At 38.0% G+C, this 18,728-nt stretch overlaps 1 protein-coding gene across 8 annotated transcripts in view; it reads left to right on the forward strand.

Annotated features, from left to right (window-relative positions):
• The window catches only part of VPS41 (VPS41 subunit of HOPS complex), a 176,571-nt gene that overhangs the window by 77,654 nt on the left and 80,189 nt on the right, over positions 1–18,728 (forward strand). For all 8 annotated transcript variants that reach the window (XM_048839148.2, XM_048839147.2, XM_048839149.2 and 5 more), the window contains 3 exons: positions 9,971–10,090; positions 12,882–13,028; positions 14,233–14,299. In XM_048839148.2, the coding sequence (XP_048695105.1) occupies positions 9,971–10,090; positions 12,882–13,028; positions 14,233–14,299 (334 nt within the window). The remainder of the gene's footprint in view (positions 1–9,970; positions 10,091–12,881; positions 13,029–14,232; positions 14,300–18,728) is intronic.

Below are 18,728 nucleotides of genomic sequence, written 5' to 3' on the forward strand. Positions count from 1 at the left end.
AAAGACCATCCCATCCCAGGATCTAAATTTGGTACTGGAGTTTTAATGGGGCCCCCTTTTTTAAGCTTTTAGATACTTGCACCATTTTTCATGTCTCAAAGAACGTGGCATTCCCAGTGGCTATTATTTTGGCCAGGAGCAGCAGAATTTCCAGCTTTGGTTGCATATACGGTTTTTAAAAATAAAAATACAGTTAGTTTGTGTCCACACCCTACATTTCTCACTAAAGTAGTGTTTGACTTTTCATCCAAATCAGCCTATATAGTTACTAACCTTTTTTTCCCCTGAAACCTCACTCTCATAAAGAGGAGTAAAAATGCCATACTTTGGATGTCCAGAGGGCATTAGCCTTTTAACAGGTCAGGATTAAGCAGTTTCAAGTGTCTTCATAATCATTTGTCTCCTTTGCTGACAGGATGAAGGGACAACCGATCGCTGTGTGGAGGCTCAACTATATCCATCTGGGTTATCTGGCTAAGGTTCTACCGCCTCAAAGAGTTTTAGCACACTTTACGAGAGCACAAGCAGCCTTGACTGCTTTCTTATGTCACATACTCCTTCGTGACATTTTCAGGGCTGTGACTTGTTTCTTTGTTCATACCTTCACCACTCATTATGTTCTGTCCCAGGCCTCAAGGGATGATGCTAGATTTAGGAGAGTGGTCCTTGTTTATGTAGACTCTGATACCTTCCTCCATGTGGAACTGCTTGTGAGTCACCTGATGTGGAATGGACATGTGCAAGCACTCAAAGAAGAAAAAAGTTACATAACTATTCGATAACGGTTGTGCTTTGAGATGTTGCATGACCCCTCCATGACCCACTCTCCTTCCCCTCTATACTGGAGTCTCAAAAAATACAGGTTTTGGGTGTGAAGGAAATGGAGGGTGGGGTCAAGGTGGCTCCATCTCTTTATACCCTCAGCTAGCAACACAAATGTGCACAGGGTGCATGCACCGCCTGATGGATACCACTATGAGAAAAAGACCTCTGGCTTTGGGTCCTCTGGCATACACACACCTGAAGTAGAATGGACATATGCAACATATCTTGAAGAACAACAGTTATTGAACAAATATGTAATTATTTTGTTTGTTTTTTCCTTGAATGTTTTGCTTGCATTGGTCTATCCCACTATATACTATTTTAGTAGCGTTTGCGGCCCCTAGTCTAGAAAGCACTTAAACATGCGTTTTATTGCATCCCCTTTTGTTAATTTTAATATACCTGCTTTAGTGTTGCACTTAATACCCTGAATCAGGGCCTATGTTTATTAATTACCTCCTCCTCAATGCTATTTGCTTTGAGACAAATCAGTCCTTCATAAAGGATATGGCATATAATATCTCATAATGTCCAAGGAGCTATTATCATCCATTATGTGAATATTGTGGCCAAATTATAGACATGAAAAAACATCTAAGGGCTTGGCTACACTTGCAAGTTAGAGCACATTAAATCAGCCATGGGCACCCTAACTCGGAGGTGTTCACACTGGCAACGCACTTAGAGCGCCTGGACTCTGCAGCTGGAGCACTCCTGGATATCCGCCTCCATGAGAAGCATAGAGCTTGCTGTGCCCGGGCTGGAGCACCGGGGTGTCAGTGTGGATGACGTATTGCATTACTGCACTGTGATTGGCCTCCGGAAACGTCCCATAATTCCTTGAAGTCAAGTGGCCACTCTGGTCAATGTTTTGAACTGGGCTGCAGGCATGCGGATATTCCCTTTCAAAGCTCCGTTTCTGGCAGCCAGGACACAAAGCAAACCATTATTGTGGAATGCTCCTGCTGCAGAGGCAGGCATTTGTGTGTGAGAGAGAGGGAGGGGTAGGGGTGGGGGCTAATTTCGGGGTTTCCTCCTTCCCCCCCGCTGCTGTCTGAACTTACAAGACAGCATGCTGACACACTCTGCCCCCCAAAACATAGTCTCTCCCCCCACATACACACAACACACTCCCTGTCACACTCCACCCATCCATTTGAAAAGCATGCTGCAGCCACTTGCACACTGGGATAGCTACCACAATGCACTGCTCTCTGTGGCGTTGCAAGAGCTGCTAATGTGGCCAGGCCACTGCGCTTGCAGCGAACAGTGTGAACACATGATAGTGCTTTCCCTGCTGCTGTCTCTGAGGGCTGGTTTAACTCCCGGCACTCTACATCTGCAAGTGTAGCCATAGCCTAAGTAGTGTGCTGGGTGTAAGGGTATATAATTATAAAATCTTGATCCCAGCATTGAGTGGATCTTCGGAATCTGTGTGGTTCTGTGGGTGAATATTGAGTACAATGGTGTTTTTAAAATATAAACAACAATGGCTCCTTTAAGAGCCATTAAAGTGATCAGACATTGGAAAAATTTATTTATGTTGTACAAGCTCTGCAAAGCTACTAAACTTAATATGTTCTGTAGACACTTCAGAGGTTTTTAAAAGAAAAAACATTGTGCTGTGGTCAAATTAAAATGCAAAGCCAATCTTTTACTTACACAAATTGTAAAATATATATAATATATATCCTGCACTGTTAAACCTATTCATCTGAATAAGAAATGCAAAATTATTGAAAATGTGGATAAAATAATTGCCCCATATTGTCGGCCAGGACCAGCTTTTTAGAAATAAATGTTTTTTCTTCTCCTGAAAAGTGTAGGTGTATTATGGAAGTGCACTGATACAAGCTCAACTAGAGGCAATGGCTATGGTACTAAATACATTGTCCTTTCTTAACTCTGCAATTAAGTACAGTACCATTTTGAATGGAGCACTTGGCAGATGATGGTAACCCTGAAATAATAATAATAATAATAATTAATAATATATTGTAAATAACAGGGCATCCCTGGCCAGAGCAGGCAGTAGAGTTTCAAAGCATGGGGAAAAGACAAATACTGTGCTATTGGAGGCAGTAAACTTCTGCCTGAAAAAAAGGTCTAATCTTTAAAAATAACAGGGTGAAAGCTAGCTAATGAGGGTGGTAAAGCTGAAATAAAGGTATTCTTCACTTCACCCTTAGAATGCTGGCATTTACTAACCTATTGGTTAGGTGAACAAAACAAGTATCCCCTGTATTTGGAGCATTACAGGCAAAATGAACTGGGAAGGAAGATAAAAGATATGTAAGTTCCAAAATCAAGTTATTGGATATTATCTTTTGTTCAAAGATACTTTAAATTGCTCTGCTCTTCTGAACTCTTTCTCTTGGTAAAGCCATTGATGACACTTTACACTTCGTGCTTTGACCAATATCAAAAAGTGATTAGTGAAGGCACTTTTCAGGATATTGCTAGGATATTGGTTAGTTACTGATGCCTTCCACTGTTACACGGGATCAATTTAGGTATGTTTGTTAATTAAGATTTTGTGGGCCTATCTTACTAGATGGTGTGGACACTTAGCACATTCCAGCTGATGCTCAAGCCTCTTGAAATCAGTAAGAAATAAGGGTGTTCATCACCTCATGGGATCAGGCACTTAATTCTAGGGCTTACATTTTTCAGAGTGACTAGCGATTTTGAGTGCCACAATTTTTGGGTGCCCAACAGGAAACACCTTTTAAAGGAATGTAATTTTTAGGCTAAGGGTGCTGAGTTCTTTCTGGAAATGAAAATCTTTCTTAGGATGTCTTAAGTTGAGCACTCAAAATTGCTAGTCAGTTTTTAAAAAATTAGGCATAGATTTCTGTTGTTAGAGAGGCTGGAGGTACAAGGAATAATTTTCAAACATGGATGTCCCCAATACATTTTCTAAGCATATATGTATTATATAGTATTTTTTAAAGAGCATCTAATTTAGGTGCCCAAGTTTGAACACTAGGCCCTTTATCTTACATGTCGTAACAATAGCGAAAAGTCTTTGGCATATTGGCAAACTCTTAGTTTAAACCCCTAAACTAATTTTTTCAGTACTAGAATTCCAGGGCAGCATTCATAGTCTCCACTGCTTGACACATCACAAACAAGTTATTCTAAATTCTGTTTCACTTCCAATTTATGGCAATCTCTAATACAGAAATAGAATAGAGATCTTGAACAATTCACAGATGGGAAGGGAGAAATAGCATTCTTCTCATAAAGCTGCAGCTGCTGCTACCAGCATAGCAGTGAAATTTGTATGTTAAAGTCAGGTCTGCCACAGAATGTCTCAGTTTTTTTTATTTTTAATTGTCTGATTTTTTTTTTTAGTGTCAGCAGATGCAGTTTAACTTTGCTTTTTGAGTGAGCAGATGACCTTTACCTCTGAACCCTACAATATGTACTTCATAATCGCTGGCTGGACTACTTTGACAAATTATTAAATTGTCAGGATGCTGTTTGCAGCAGAGTCCATTTTTAGAAACCAGATAGTCAGCTGTTTGGCATTGCGTTGTGTAGAAGAAGAGTGCCAGACAAGAAAGGCAGATTGCTTTGTAAGCTGTAAAATGTCAGTCAGTAAATATTGAGAGGTCCAGTTTAAGTGAAGTGAAGTAAGAGCAAGTACTATGGCAATCTGTGTCCAGGCATTGGGTAATTTACCTTAAACAGGGTACAGGCTGAAGCATTCGCCAAGCCAAAGTAATTTCTAGCTATGACTTGCTCACAAGGATGTAGGATGTTTTGAATATACTTGATATATGTAGTGATATTCTTTAGATGAGTGCTCTAATAGTAGTGATGTCTTCTTCACTTAGTAAACAGATAGTCTAATACGTATATGTCACCTGATGGGCTTTTTCCCCCAGTCAAAACCATATGCATCTTGTTCAGTCAGAGAGAGAGAATTAGAATTCACTTGTGTAGTATATGGAAGTAAATCATATTTATAATCCATATATTTGTGTGTAGAAACATACAGTGTGTGTATATAAAAATATTTAACAGCTGTACCTGAGATCTAAACATAAAGTATCAAAATACATGAAGTGTAGAAAGGTATACATACGTTTAACAAGATAATTAACTTCTTAGTATGGGAAGTTTGGATTTTCAGGTTAAATCACGCTGTTGGCAGTTTGTGTGCCGGTGATCAGTAGAATCCATCAGTTAAAACAGTTAAGATTTAATCCAATAGAAATAGTCTCCCTGAATCCTCCTGGGTTTGAAGCTATGGAATTTATTCACAGTTATGTTGTTGTTAGTTATAGTTTATTTGGGAGAAACGGCCCTCTATTTATTGGCCACAGCCTCTGCTGCCTTCTTTGAATCCACCCACCTCATTGCCATTTGTAACAGGAGTATTTATTTGCACTATACATATATATAACATTGACTAATTCTGCATTCCTGGCTAAATACAAATCTTAATGTACAGTATTAGGTTGGGTTAGTAACGTGTATCTGTACCTTGGGTTTGTCACTTAACCTCTCTGATTTGATACGGAAAAAAAAATGGGCACGTTGCTTCCCCACATCCACTGCAGTAGTGTCCAATATCATGTGCAAATGTTAAAACTCTTCAGTATCTTCAAGAAGAAATAACTACATGTTATTTTTATGTGATCTAGATACAGGTAATATCCCACATTTTGCATGTAGAAATTAGCTGTAAAGAACAATTTGTTCCCTTTGAAACTTTTGATTTTTGTGTGGAAAGAGTGTTTTTCATTTCATTGTTGTGAAAATAGTATTTGGTAGCTGGAAAAAATCAGTTTAAATTTCATCCCATTGACACTGCTGTTGCTGTAGTCTTTGGTATCTTTATTCAGATGATTGAGGATTCCTATTCATAGTTTAAAGACTGAGGTTACATGTAATTAGGATTAGTGCTAATTGCATGACAGGCTCCATTAGGTCAAAACACAAGTCTATTCTCTTTAGTGGCTGCACTCCACAGAAGAGTTCTGAGCTCTCTCCAAGAAGACTGATATATTAATAGTGCAAGATCCACAGAGTGGTGTTCAATAATCCAGTTGAATTACATTGACTCAGTTTTAACATCAACAAGTCCTCTGCTCAATCCCGTTGAACAAGCTACCAACGAATACATTTCAGCAGGCTTCTCTTACTGTTGCCACAGTTAGAAGTGCAGGGGTTGACTATAGGCATGTGTGTGCTTATTCATCATTTAGAAAATTTCTGAGGAGTCTTTCATTAAAACACCATAAAACAAATAAAGTGGTGAGAAACCAAGAAGATTCCAATGTGGCAAAGCTTTGCCCACCCCTTCTCTGTAATAGTGAGGAATTTGGGTCAAGGCCTCTATCTAGTGTGATAATGTCAGAGAAGGTTTAGGTTGGTTTGTTTTATTGCAGCCATATTATAATATGATACATTATACAAGCAGGAGATATTGGGATATGCATCTTAAACACTGCTATACTGTAACAAAGAACTGGAGAGATCTATCAGAGAGAAGAATGAAGGATATTGTAGAGAATGCAAGGAAGTGATTTTGCTACTGTTGCTGAGAAATAAATACTGAGAGTGCCAGCTGCCAGAAAGTGGATTTATGGGAAGTAAAGCCCTAAAATACCTTCCCCAACCAGAAAGAGAGAGGGCAGGGGAAACCCTGTCTTGGAAACTTTTTTTTTCTCTCTACGTACATAGCTCCCATTGAGTTTAAATTGTTTTTGGTTTTGTGATGATGACAATTCAATATTATAGCTGTGTGGAAAATGAACTAAATAAATTAACCAACTGTTTTTAAGAGAAATATGCTCAATGGATTACAAACTTCTAAAATGCTTTGTAGAACATTCATGTTCAGTGAGTCTCAAGGTGGCTGTATTGTGAGGAAAAGAGAAATAGATTTTATTAAATGTCAGTAAAATAGGGTGTATAGTTTTATTGCAGTTAAATTAGTATAACATTTTTGAGAGAAGAATGTTGTCTTATTGAAGCCACTAGATTAGGAGTTCTTTCTGTTGGCACCAGTATTAGTTACTGTTGCACTTTTGGAAATGGAAGGCTGACCTTGTGATTAGGACACTGGTTTGAGATTTAGGAGACTGGGTTCAACTCCCTCCTCTGCTACAGACTCCCTATGTGACGTGGAACAAGTCACTTAATCTCTGGCCCCAGTTCAGGGAAACTCCATACTTATGTGCTGTCCTGTATGGGGACGTTTTCCTCAGTGGGGTCTCTGTTTCTTCATCTGCAAAATGGGGTTAGCAATTCTTCTTTTCTCCCAGCCTTTGTCTGTGTCAACTCTGATCCGGCAAACACTTGTTTTGCATTTCATGGGGAAACTATTTATGTGCGTAAAGGTAGGCACATGTGTAACTGTTTGGGGCTTACACCTATAAATTATTCAGGGCAGGGGTTGTCTGTTGTGGTGGGGTAAGATTTCAAAACAGCAATATGGCACAATATGTAGATGTTCCTTCCCCCGACTCCCCCCACAAAAATATTCTTTACTGTAGGCAGGTGGGTTTACACAGGTATTAAGAATCCATAAAGGACATTGTCTACCATAATATAATAATTCTAAATTGGTGTGTATTGTGGGTCTAAATAATGTAACATTGCCTATCCTATATAATGCTTTAGGAAACAGTTGACATTCAAATAGAATTTAGTTGAACTTCAAAGCTATCTTTAATACTTTTTCTACTAAATTTATATTATTGAGGAAAGTTTAGCACCATTTAAATGAACTAGTGTAAGCAAAAATTTTCACATTTATTTTGGAAATCTTAAATTTCTCAAGTATTAATTTAAGGCCTAATTTTCAGAGGTGCTGGGTACCCACGGTTCGCTTGGAGTTGAGGGGTTCTCAGAACCACTGGAAATCATTTGTTATAATGGCTATCAGTTTTTTGCTGCTGTTTTAATTTAATTCCTTGTTACAAACCTCATCTTTTTTTCCAGTGTGTTTGGCCAACAATAGGTAACATATAGGACCAAACAGTGGGATGTATGCTTTCTTAAACCCTGATTTGGGCATATTTTTGTAAATATATTCAGTTTGTTCTTATTCAGCAGCTTGTATATGTAAATATCATACATTCTGAAAGTGCCAGGAATTTATCCTGAACGAATAAACACTTGAAAACTTGTACCAAAAGTACACGCGTTTACTGTTAATTGTTCATTATTCTCTAATCTTAAAAGTTTGTCACTCACTGTGGGAGCCTTCACAAAACCACGTACAATAGAGAGGTTTAAAAGTGTTTTTCCAAGGGAACTCAGTGAACACTTATGAATAACAAATATATTTTCAATGATCACAATCTGCTCACAAAGAGAAAGGGGTTAAATTTGCAATCAATATTGTTCACTATAAATGTAGCCACTTTTAATATTGGTGTGAATAATAAAGTTAACACTTCTTTCTAGTTAAGTAAATATCACACATTTGAAGTACTTTAACTTAAAAGAATTAAAACAAACACTTGAAGAATAACTTTATTTTTTTTCCATCAAGCCTTTCTTTAATATTATGTAAATTAGCAAAAATCATTTCCAATTCTATGTAGCCACCAATAGGAACAATTTCTAAGTTCCCTGTATTAAAGTTCTCTTGTCATTATTTTTCAGTTCAGCTTAATTTTATATTAAAGCAAACAAGCCAAATGATTCATGCCACTTAAAGTTCTTTTGTTTGTGACTTGTTCGTAGATTATATGAACAAAGAAACAATTATCCATAGACATTGACAGGTGTTACTGAAATCATCTCATTTTGATGGGGGAGAAATTGCTAAGCGTGTGTTAAGTTAGAAAGTGTTCTCTCTGCAGTGCATTTGACATGTAAAACTTGCTGATAAAACTTCCATTTTCTGCCTCCAGTTAAACTTTTTCTGGGAATATCTGTCTTTTGGTGCCATCTTGTGGTCATACAAAAGACATGCAATCTGTATAGCTGTCACCTGAAGCCTTGTTTATAATAAGTGTGTTTTTTAAACAATCATCTCTGATCATCCAAATCATTTATGCATTTAGAGAAAAAAATGTTCCATCTGTAGGCAAGTTTGTCTGTAATAGTTTCTTGCATTTGAATTGTTTCCTTGGTATCTTAATATCTTGGTATCAATACATGCATAAGTGGTTTCAGGGAATAACTTTACACATGAGTAGTCCGGTTATATGCACATGAGCTACTCATTGAAGTAGTTGAGTTACTCATGTGGATAAGTGTTGGCAGGATTGGGGCCTTCAACTGTAAACTTTCCAGGGCAGGGGCTTTGGCTTTTTCATGTGTTGCTAATAAGCTGACCGCACCCCAGAAATGTTAATACCATATTAAATAAAAATGTGTTGGAAGTACACTGGAATGGATTAACACTTGGATTGTCCTGGAAACAATCTTCATTTAGTTAACCATTATTTCTCTTTTGCTGTGAAGTACTTACCAGTTTCAGAAATTATTTAAAATTACTGTATATGGTTTTTAAATATAATAGAAACCTTTCTTATAGGCAGAAGGCAGGGTTCCTGTCCCAAAGAGTTTGCAATCTAATCTGCATGGGTGGCCTCTTATGCCTATGTAGAGCCCCCATTGAAATAAAGGTGGTTCTGCATGGCTGTAAGGGATCCGATCGTGGGATTGGAGCCTACATATCATGGCTTGATTGGTGCTAGTTATGCCGTACATGCAGAAAGCTATGTCTAATCTCCTATTACGTGAAAGGAGCAGTGGTCCCATGGTTAAATTGATGGACTGGAGTCAGAAGATCTGGATTCTATTCTCAGTTTTCTCGCTTACCTGCAGCCACGTGAGCAAATCACTTCACATCCCTCTGTGGCTTGGTTTCCCCACCTTTATAATGTGTGTAATTATGCCCTCCTTTTCAAAGCCATTTCATAAGTGCCATATAAGAGCTTATTATTATTGTTAATGTAGATTTAATTCTGAAATAATAAATGTATTGCTTTGACATTGGAAACTATTTAAAATATTTGACCTTATTGCTTCTCTTTTTGTTTGGTTGGATGACACTTTTTTCTTTTTCAATTCAAACACAAAGATTAGAAATACTTACTAATCAAAAAAAGTTTTATTTTATATATAGCAGTACTTCACAGAACTATGCTTTTGTTACACTTCTCCACAGTTGCTATTATATGAGAAGACTTGGATGAACAGATGGAAGCCTTCTGTTTTACACGAAGGAGAAGGAAACATAAGAAATGTAAAATGGAGAGGACACTTAATTGCTTGGGCCAATAATATGGTAAGTATTTACTATTGTATCTTGCCATCTCTGGTAAATATACATGGAAAGTTACCTGGTATTGTTGCATCAAATTTGGCCGATACTTGAAGCATTTTAAAGTGTCAGTTTGTCAGAATGCTCCTTTTATAAAATACTCTACTATATTAAAACATTTGTCTCCATTATTCAGAATATTAATGCAATCAAACATTGAGAAGAATGTATTTTTGAGGTGTGTTTTTCTCTCTCTGTCTTCAGTACACTCACTGTTGCTGTATTCTTCTGAAGGACTGTAGACACTTACCCCTGTGCAAACCCCTATTAGAGATGCACCCTGCCCCTGTGGAAAGCAGCGTTGACACCAGTGCTGCTTGCACTGGGCAGCCGCCATACTGAATCACATTATTGGACCCCTACTTTAAACTGATGAATGGTGTCTACATTGAGGTTTGCACCTGTGTAGTGTGACCAGACAGCAAATGTGATAAATTGTGACGGGGGGTGGGGGTAATAGGAGCCTATACAAGAAAAAGACCTATAAAATTGGGACATCTGGTCACCGTACACCCGTGCAACAACATCATTGTAGTTCCATGGGTGCAATCTTTTTTTAAAAAAAAAAATCCTAATTTGGATAGGCCCTTGGGAGTCCCCCTTGGAAAATACTTAGCAGAAAATCGACTCTTTTTAATAAAAGTATAATTCATAGATTAAGACCTAAAGGAACCACTGTAGTCATCTAGTCTGACCATCTGGATAACACAGACCATGGAATTTCACCCATATTTGCAGCTCAAACTACAAGGTCAGGGCCTAAATTGAGTAAAAACGCCAAAGCCCAATAGTGATGAGTAAAAAACGCCAAAGCCCAGTGTGGGTAGCATTTTCAAAAGCAACTAAGTCTCATTTTCAAATGTGACTTAGGCACTTAGGAACCCATCACTTATGAAAATGGGATTTTAGCCCTTTTGAATGTTACCCTTTTTCTATTAGTTATTTTTTGAAGCTGAAGTATTCAAGGAATTTTTTTCAGTAGTTGCTCTGTTCCATTTTTAGAATTAATTTATATATAATCAACAGGCATTGCCTGCCAAATCTGTGACATGCTTCTTCTGGACAACTCTGCCATTGGAGAATGCAGCTTCAATGGCTGTTTCATCTTCCTGCATGACCACAGCTGAAGAGCCATTCTTTTCAGAGCCATGCAATTAAAATATTTATTCTATGAGAATCTGCTGGGAGTAGATATGACAGTTGAAGAGAGGTGTCTCTAGAGAGTACCACATAGGAACATGGAATACTAATAACATGCTGAAAGCCGTCTGTCAGAGACAAAAAAGTCACAGCCAGGCTTTTTCTTATGTTGAAAGTGAAATGATGCTTGCCCCCCAGAAGATTAATATATTTGACTCTTGACCCTTTGTTTTTCTCTCAGCCTTTTTAATTTCTAATGTACTCCTTATCCAGTGCAGTTAGTGTTCCGTACTGTTGAGACCACTTTAAAGAATGCCTTTTGTGTCCTCATAACTGTCTGTCTGTTACCATTTAGCTATGTTGGTCTTATTCTCTCCTCAAGTTCCTTTTGACATGTTGTGTACAAATCTTTTGGGCTTCTGCTATTCTGAAATAGCCATCGGATTGAATCTATAATTGTAAGGCCTGATTCTGCCATAAGACATGTTTGTTGTTTGTTCCCCTCTGTGCTTGAGCCACAGACAGCATGAGCTAGTTACAGGGCTTACAGTTAAGGGACACAGGGTGTATCTACTGGGAACCTCCAAAGCTAAAAACATGAGCCTTTTCAGTTTGAGCTAAAAGACTAAGGACTTGTCTACACAATGCTTTAGTCTGCACCAGAGGGGTGTAAATGTTAGCCTGCATTAGCATGCGGTGCACTAAGTGGTTCTGTTTCTATGTTAACACATGCTAGGGAATTTTTAATGCTCCCCAACACAGCTCAGCAAGATTTTGAAGGTGGGACTGGTTTTAGAGATGCTGGAGCAGGGGATTGGCCATCCTTTGTAGCATCATCTTCTGCTCTGTCTGCACATAAACCCAAAGAGATCTCATTGGGAGAGGTAGTGCTGCTTAAAACAGCATTAACCTCCGTGGAGACTCCTCCTTGGCTGTAAGTGAACAGCTGTGGAGAGGCTCAACTGATAGAATCTTTTACCTGTATCTGGTCATTCTCTCCCCAAAAATGTTCTGACAAATCTGCAAACCTCACCAGGCTCCTCCTTCTGGAGTGGGTAATTGCTAGCAAACTTAATAAAAGAAACACTGCAGCTTTCTACTATGCACTTTCTATTTCTTTTGATTGTTTTCTTTTAATTTTGAGTTTAGTTTGCTTTAAAAAACATTGTCTTCTACTTCAGACATGCTGATGCTCTTCTTTTTTTTGTCTCCTCACTCCATCTGCACATCCAGCCCCTGCCTTCTCTCTGTTCCTTCCCACAATTTCACAAGATCCTTCTGCTCTGGAGCTCCTTCTGTCTCAGATGTTGCTATCTGGTGCTTTTTCTCTTCCTCTTTACTGTGTCTCTATATCCTATCCTATCACTTATTAAATGGGTTAAAATATGTCTCCCTTGCTTGTATCTCTTGAATTTCTCTTCTCCTAGGTTATATTGGTCTTAATATTGAACACTTATATTTTTCTGCCATACATTCTTTCGACACAGCTGTTTGCTGTAACTTATACTATAGACTGAACATGCTGTCATGTAACGCCGAACACCACAATGTTTTGAGATGCAGTTTGTAGGAGAGATGGCATAGTAAGTAAGATTGGATTGTATTTAACTTCCAGGGTGTGAAGATACTTGACGTGATCTCCAAGCAAAGAATTACCAATGTGCCTCGTGATGATATAAGCCTTCGCCCAGATATGTATCCCTGCAGCCTTTGCTGGAAGGATAATTTAACACTGATTATTGGCTGGGGAACTTCAGTAAAGGTATAATTACCTGCCCTTGTAATAAATGCTTGCTGTTATCACAGATAGAAAAACAAAGGATTAGTTTTGAAAAGCAAAGACAATTGAAAAGAATGGAATTTGGTTTGACAACTGTGTGCAGAACTCCTGCTGCCGTAGAAATATCATTGGGCTGACCCTCATGAGGAGGAGTAATGACAGACACCCAATGGTCAGACAGATTTCTCTGCACATATGGTGTGTGTAATCCCCGGGGAGTTTTTTCTTTTCTGTGCCTTCAAGAGATTACCTCTTTTGAAAGCACCTAGAGAGTTGTCAAATTCATTTATTTTTATTAGCATAAGCAAGAACAGCTTGTCATGAGGTAGGGTTTTTGTGACTGCTGAAATGGATACACAATTTCCTTCAGCCATGGAAATGGAGAGGAATATTTTTCTTTCAATCCTGTTTTAGCAGGGAGCTGGCATTTTAAACACATGCACTGGAGGCGTGTATTATTTGCTGAGACTCGTGCCTGATAAATTTGTTACAAGAATGTTAGATGCTTTCTAATAACAGACTGCTACATTAGTGCTCAGTGGGAAATTTTAAAAATGGCTGGTCTGAACAAATGGTATGGGGGAGGATATAATGAGATGGGAAACATCTTTTTTTTTTAAAAAAAAGAAAAGCTTTTTTGTGACATTTAAATCTTGGAAGAGTTTTCTATACTATGAGGTTTGTTTAAAAGTTTTGCAGCTGTTTTTATACATTTGCAAGTTGTATCAGTTTCATAACATTCATACACCTAGACCAAGAGTGCTTTGTAAATCAGCTAAACAAATGTACAGGGCCTGGTTCTGCCACACTTACTCAGAATGAGCAGTACTTTAGTTCCATTGAAAAGCTTGAGGAATCACTCAATGGAAGAAGGATGTGACACAGAAACCAAGCCCATAGTTACTAATATATACGAACCACAGTAACCAGATTTTAAATTGTCATTTTTCCTTCCTCCTCCAACGTTTATTTGTGTGACTATGGGTTACAGTAGCACTTTCCTGCAGCTCCATCAGTTTTTAATGGTCTCCTTCTAAATGATAATGGTAAATAGTAATTGCCCAGCTTACAGCAATGCAAAGCCCAGGCTATGCTAAAACTCTAATAATGCATATGTCTCTAAGTGTTTCAGAATGCAAAATAGTTTGCGATGAATAGTATTGAATAAAATCTCTTTGTTTTCTAGATATGTTTGGTAAAGGAGCGGCACGCCAGTGAAATGCGAGACCTGCCCAGCCGCTATGTAGAAATAAGTATGACCCCACAAACTCTCTCTTTTTAAAAATAACAGAAAAGGTTTTCACAGCTAAATTTCAATATTACATAATTTTGGAAGGCTTGTTTTCTCATTTCAGAATGAATCCGTGGCTCATTCAGAGGTAGCAATTTGAAATAACACAAAGTCATCCTTCTTTTTAATCTGTGAAGTTTGCCTAATTCTGTCTTGAGACGCTCATGAGTCTGAAACTTCTTCGTGTTGTGGCCCTTTTCTTAAAACAGAGATTGTTTGTGCCATAGCTCCTAACTTCCCAATCCCACATCTTCTCAAGTAACTATGTGCTGCTTGATTGCCTTGCTCACCACCTTCCCTCCATTTTCTCTCTCTTGGGCATGGTGTTGTGCAGCCTCTACTGCTCCAATGTCAGGTTTCCTTGTAGTTTGCTTTGCCTCCCTGGTTTTTGCTATCCTTTCAGTTCTGGTCATGTGTGTAACTTTGGTCACCATTGAATATACAGGGGAAAAAACCCCTGACAAACAGATACAAGAAGCAGGGTACAAAGCAGGTTGTGGGAGGGGTTGTTTTGTTTAATTAAAAAATAAAAAGCCCCCAGAGTCCCTGGAAGATATTCCTATTCTGGACTGTGACTAGCAGGAAGCATAACCTCTTGAAAGAGTGAAAGCTCTCACCCCATTGTAATGAAAACAACTCTGTGGGTACGTGGAAGCAGTGCATGGACCACACTTTGAGAACCTCTGCTCTTACCTGGTCCTCTGTTATGAGGACATGGGATTAGACAAAATTGGTTGCCATACAAAATTGGTTTCCAGCCAGGTCCTGTTTGAAAATAGTAAAATTCCTATTGATTTCCATCGGGCAGGATTTCGCTCTCTGTTGTCTAACTTCAGGACACTGAATCAAGTGATTCCACAGGAAATAAATTTATACTATTCATTTTGATAGTGATTTCAGGCAAATGTCATAATTTCATAAATTACTGTATTTAGTGACTAGTACTGATTGGGCTAGATCCATAGGAAAAAATCTGAAAATTAACTGGGATGATCCTCAGTCTCCATCTGGACATGCAAGAAGTTTGGATATTTTGAGAGGAAGGAATACCTGAAAATTAAGTGGATTACAAAATACGTTTATTGAGCACTGTTCTGTTTTTCCTACAGAATCATCTGAATGGAGAACTATATAATTTATGAGAGAATCATAAGTAGAAGGAGAAGTTTAGCCTTCTGTTCCACTCTCAGGTCATCTGCATTTTTCAGTACCCAAAAGCTTGTTGGGTTTCCCCTTTAGAAAATAATAAAATGGGATGATTTATATAATAAGTGATCAAAAACAGCTTTTAGTTTTTCAGGAGAGACTCTAATACATACACAGGTAGTTGACCTTATTGGACTCTGTGTGGAACTTCGTTTTAAAAAAAAAAATGTAAGGCTTTATCAAATTGCATAGACACATGTCTGAAGGCTAGCGATTTTTGTGGAGGGAACTTCTTAATCTTACCTCTTTCAGCCCCGTGTCTTCAGTGTATATTTGAGGATCAGTGTTTTATCTCACTTACCTGTTAAGAATCTGCTTGAGATTTTCCTTTCTGGTTTCAGGTCACAGCACTGAGACAGCTCTGCTGAATGCTCTGAACAGCACTCTTAAAATATGGGCATAAGGTTGGGGAGCATCATTTGTTCAAGTCTCAATAGAGATTACAATAGCTTTTGATACCTTTTAGAAGATCTTTCTAAAGAACTTTGTATCATACAGTGGCATCAGTTTCAGTTTTACTGTAGTTTAAACTTTACTTTGAGGTATTAGATAATGAGATCTGGTAATCTCAGTGGACAGCACAGCAACCAGTATGGTTTTTGGCAGAAAACATTAGTATGTCAAGTAAGATACTGTACTCTTACTGTATGTGCATTTAATGTACAAAACTTAAAGCAAATGAAATTCAGTGAGCAAGAAACTACCACCAGTGGCTGAATGACAAGTTTCATCATAACATCCGGGCATCTTAACTTTGTAAAAAATCAAACAACCAAAGACAATAACTGTTATCATGTTGAGGCTTTGAGGTTTTTTTTGTTTTTTTCCAAACTTCACATAATGAATGAATCCCAGAGGTGGACTGTGAAGCATCACACTTGGATCTTTGCTCTTCAAGATACTTATAGGACAGATAACAGTTCCTCCTTGAAGGTTAAGAGTGCTCAGATTTGCACCACTCTAGAGTCATGTTCCTAGTGCATCATAAGTTCATGTGTTTATAACAGTACAGACTGTATTGGCATCAAGAGAGTATAAACATTTTACAGTGGCTTACAGCTTGGTGAATAGGAAACTGAACAACTCCTGCTCCTTAAATTTTACGTTGGAAAGAAAAGGTGCCAAGTATTATAAAGCAAGTTCTCTCTCGCCATCTCATTCTGTGATGGTTTGTTTCCTTGTGGTAGTACAGTCAGGAAATTAAATGTGGCATCTATCTTGCTTCTAAACCAGGCTATCCCATGCCATGAGAGAAAAATTATACTAAACTGTTCTAACTGTACTTTTTTTAAAATGCTGATGCCTTGTTTATGCCTAAGAGAAATTAAATCAAATATCTGGACAGGGTTCAGATGTTAAGGCATATGTTACAGCAGTAACTTGGTATCTTTCAGTCTAGTAGCAATGATGTTGTAATAATTTTACCTTTTTTGTCTTTTTTCTTTTTTATGCTACAATTCCCTGCTTGCATGGTTCTTACATAAACTCCACAAATGTTGCTGCCAGGGTAACAGTTTGTTAGATGAGTTGATTGTATCAGTTCAGCTCTGTCAACTACCACAGTGAAGTACCATATTGATTAGAAAGTATTGGTATTGAATTACAAGTTTAACTTAGACTAAAGACCACTGTGATATTTTAAAAGAATTTTTGATATCTGTGCTTACTCCATCTGATTTCAGAGTTCTTGCTGTTTGTTATACTTCACTAAGCCATTCCTGTTGTTTGCATCTGCATTACTTTTTTTATTTAAAAAAAAAACTTTAACGCTAATTTAGATTTTTAGTATATACATAAAAATATAGATTGATCCGCATGCTAAGGCTGCAGTTCAGGAAAGAACTTAAGCACTTGCTTAATTCCTCTAAATATGCATAAAGTTGAGCATGTGCTTATGCACTGACCTGAATAGGGATCCTTTCCTCAGCGAAAACCTAAAAAGCAATATGAGAATCTTATTCTAAAGGGTAGGAAATAATTAATATTTTCCACTTACATAATGCCTTTCACCAAAGATCACACAGCATTTCACAAACCATTCCTTACCGATCCTGGCTAATAGCCATTAATGGACTTAACCTCCATGAATTTATCTAGTTCTCTTTTAAACCCTGTTATAGAACTAGCCTTCTCAACCTCCTCAGGCAAGGAGTTCCACAGGTTGACTATGCGCTGTGTGAAGAACTTCCTTTTATTTGTTTTAAACCTGCTGCCTATTAATTTCATTTGGTGGCCCCTAGTTCTTATATTATGGGAACAAGTAAATAACTTTTCCTTATTCACTTTCTCCACACCACTCATGATTTTATAGACCTCTATCATATCCCCCCTTAGTCTCCTCTTTTCCAAGCTGAAAAGTCCTAGCCTCTCTAATCTCTTCCAAACCCCTAATCATTTTAGTTGCCCTTCTCTGAACCTTTTCTAATGCCCGCCTATCTTTTTTGAGATGGGGAGACCACATCTGTACGCAGTATTCAAGATGTGGGCGTACCATGGATTTATATAAGAGCAATAAGATATTCTCCGTCTTATTCTCTATCCCTTTTTTAATGATTCCTAACATCCTGTTTGCTTTTTTGACTGCCACTGCCACTGCATGCTGCATGGACGTCTTCAGAGAACTATCCACGATGACTCCAAGATCTCTTTCCTGATTAGCTGTAGCTAAATTAGCCCCCATCATATTGTATGTATAGTTGGAGTTATTGTATTGGAGTAAAATGTAAGATGAAATCCTGGCCCCTTGTAGTCAGTGGCAGAGCTCCTAAAGACTTCATGATGGCCAGACTTTCACCCCAGGGGACTTATTCAAAGTCCAGCTTCTAACCAACTATAACACCTCCAGACACTCGTTATTTCCAAGTAGAAAATACTTAAGGTAGACTGCTAACTGGTGTAAAATTGCATGTATAGTGGATGTGCTCCCCAGCGCACCTTTGTGTCCCAGGGAATGGTCACAGAACTACAGATCAATCCATACACGTTTCCTAGTGAAATTGCTGCTGATGAATTTCAGCCACTGGAAAGTCAGATTTTGGATTTTGATTGAAGTGGACATCGTGACAACCAATTTGGTTTTTGGAAGAAGATGCTGAATATTTCAGTTTGGCTCATAGAGATACTGTACTCTAGCATTGTAAGAACTTTAAAAAAAAAAAATCTTATTAGCGTCCACAATCAGCAGA

This window comes from Caretta caretta, chromosome 2, assembly GCF_965140235.1.
Source record: "Caretta caretta isolate rCarCar2 chromosome 2, rCarCar1.hap1, whole genome shotgun sequence".
Taxonomy (NCBI): domain Eukaryota; kingdom Metazoa; phylum Chordata; order Testudines; family Cheloniidae; genus Caretta; species Caretta caretta.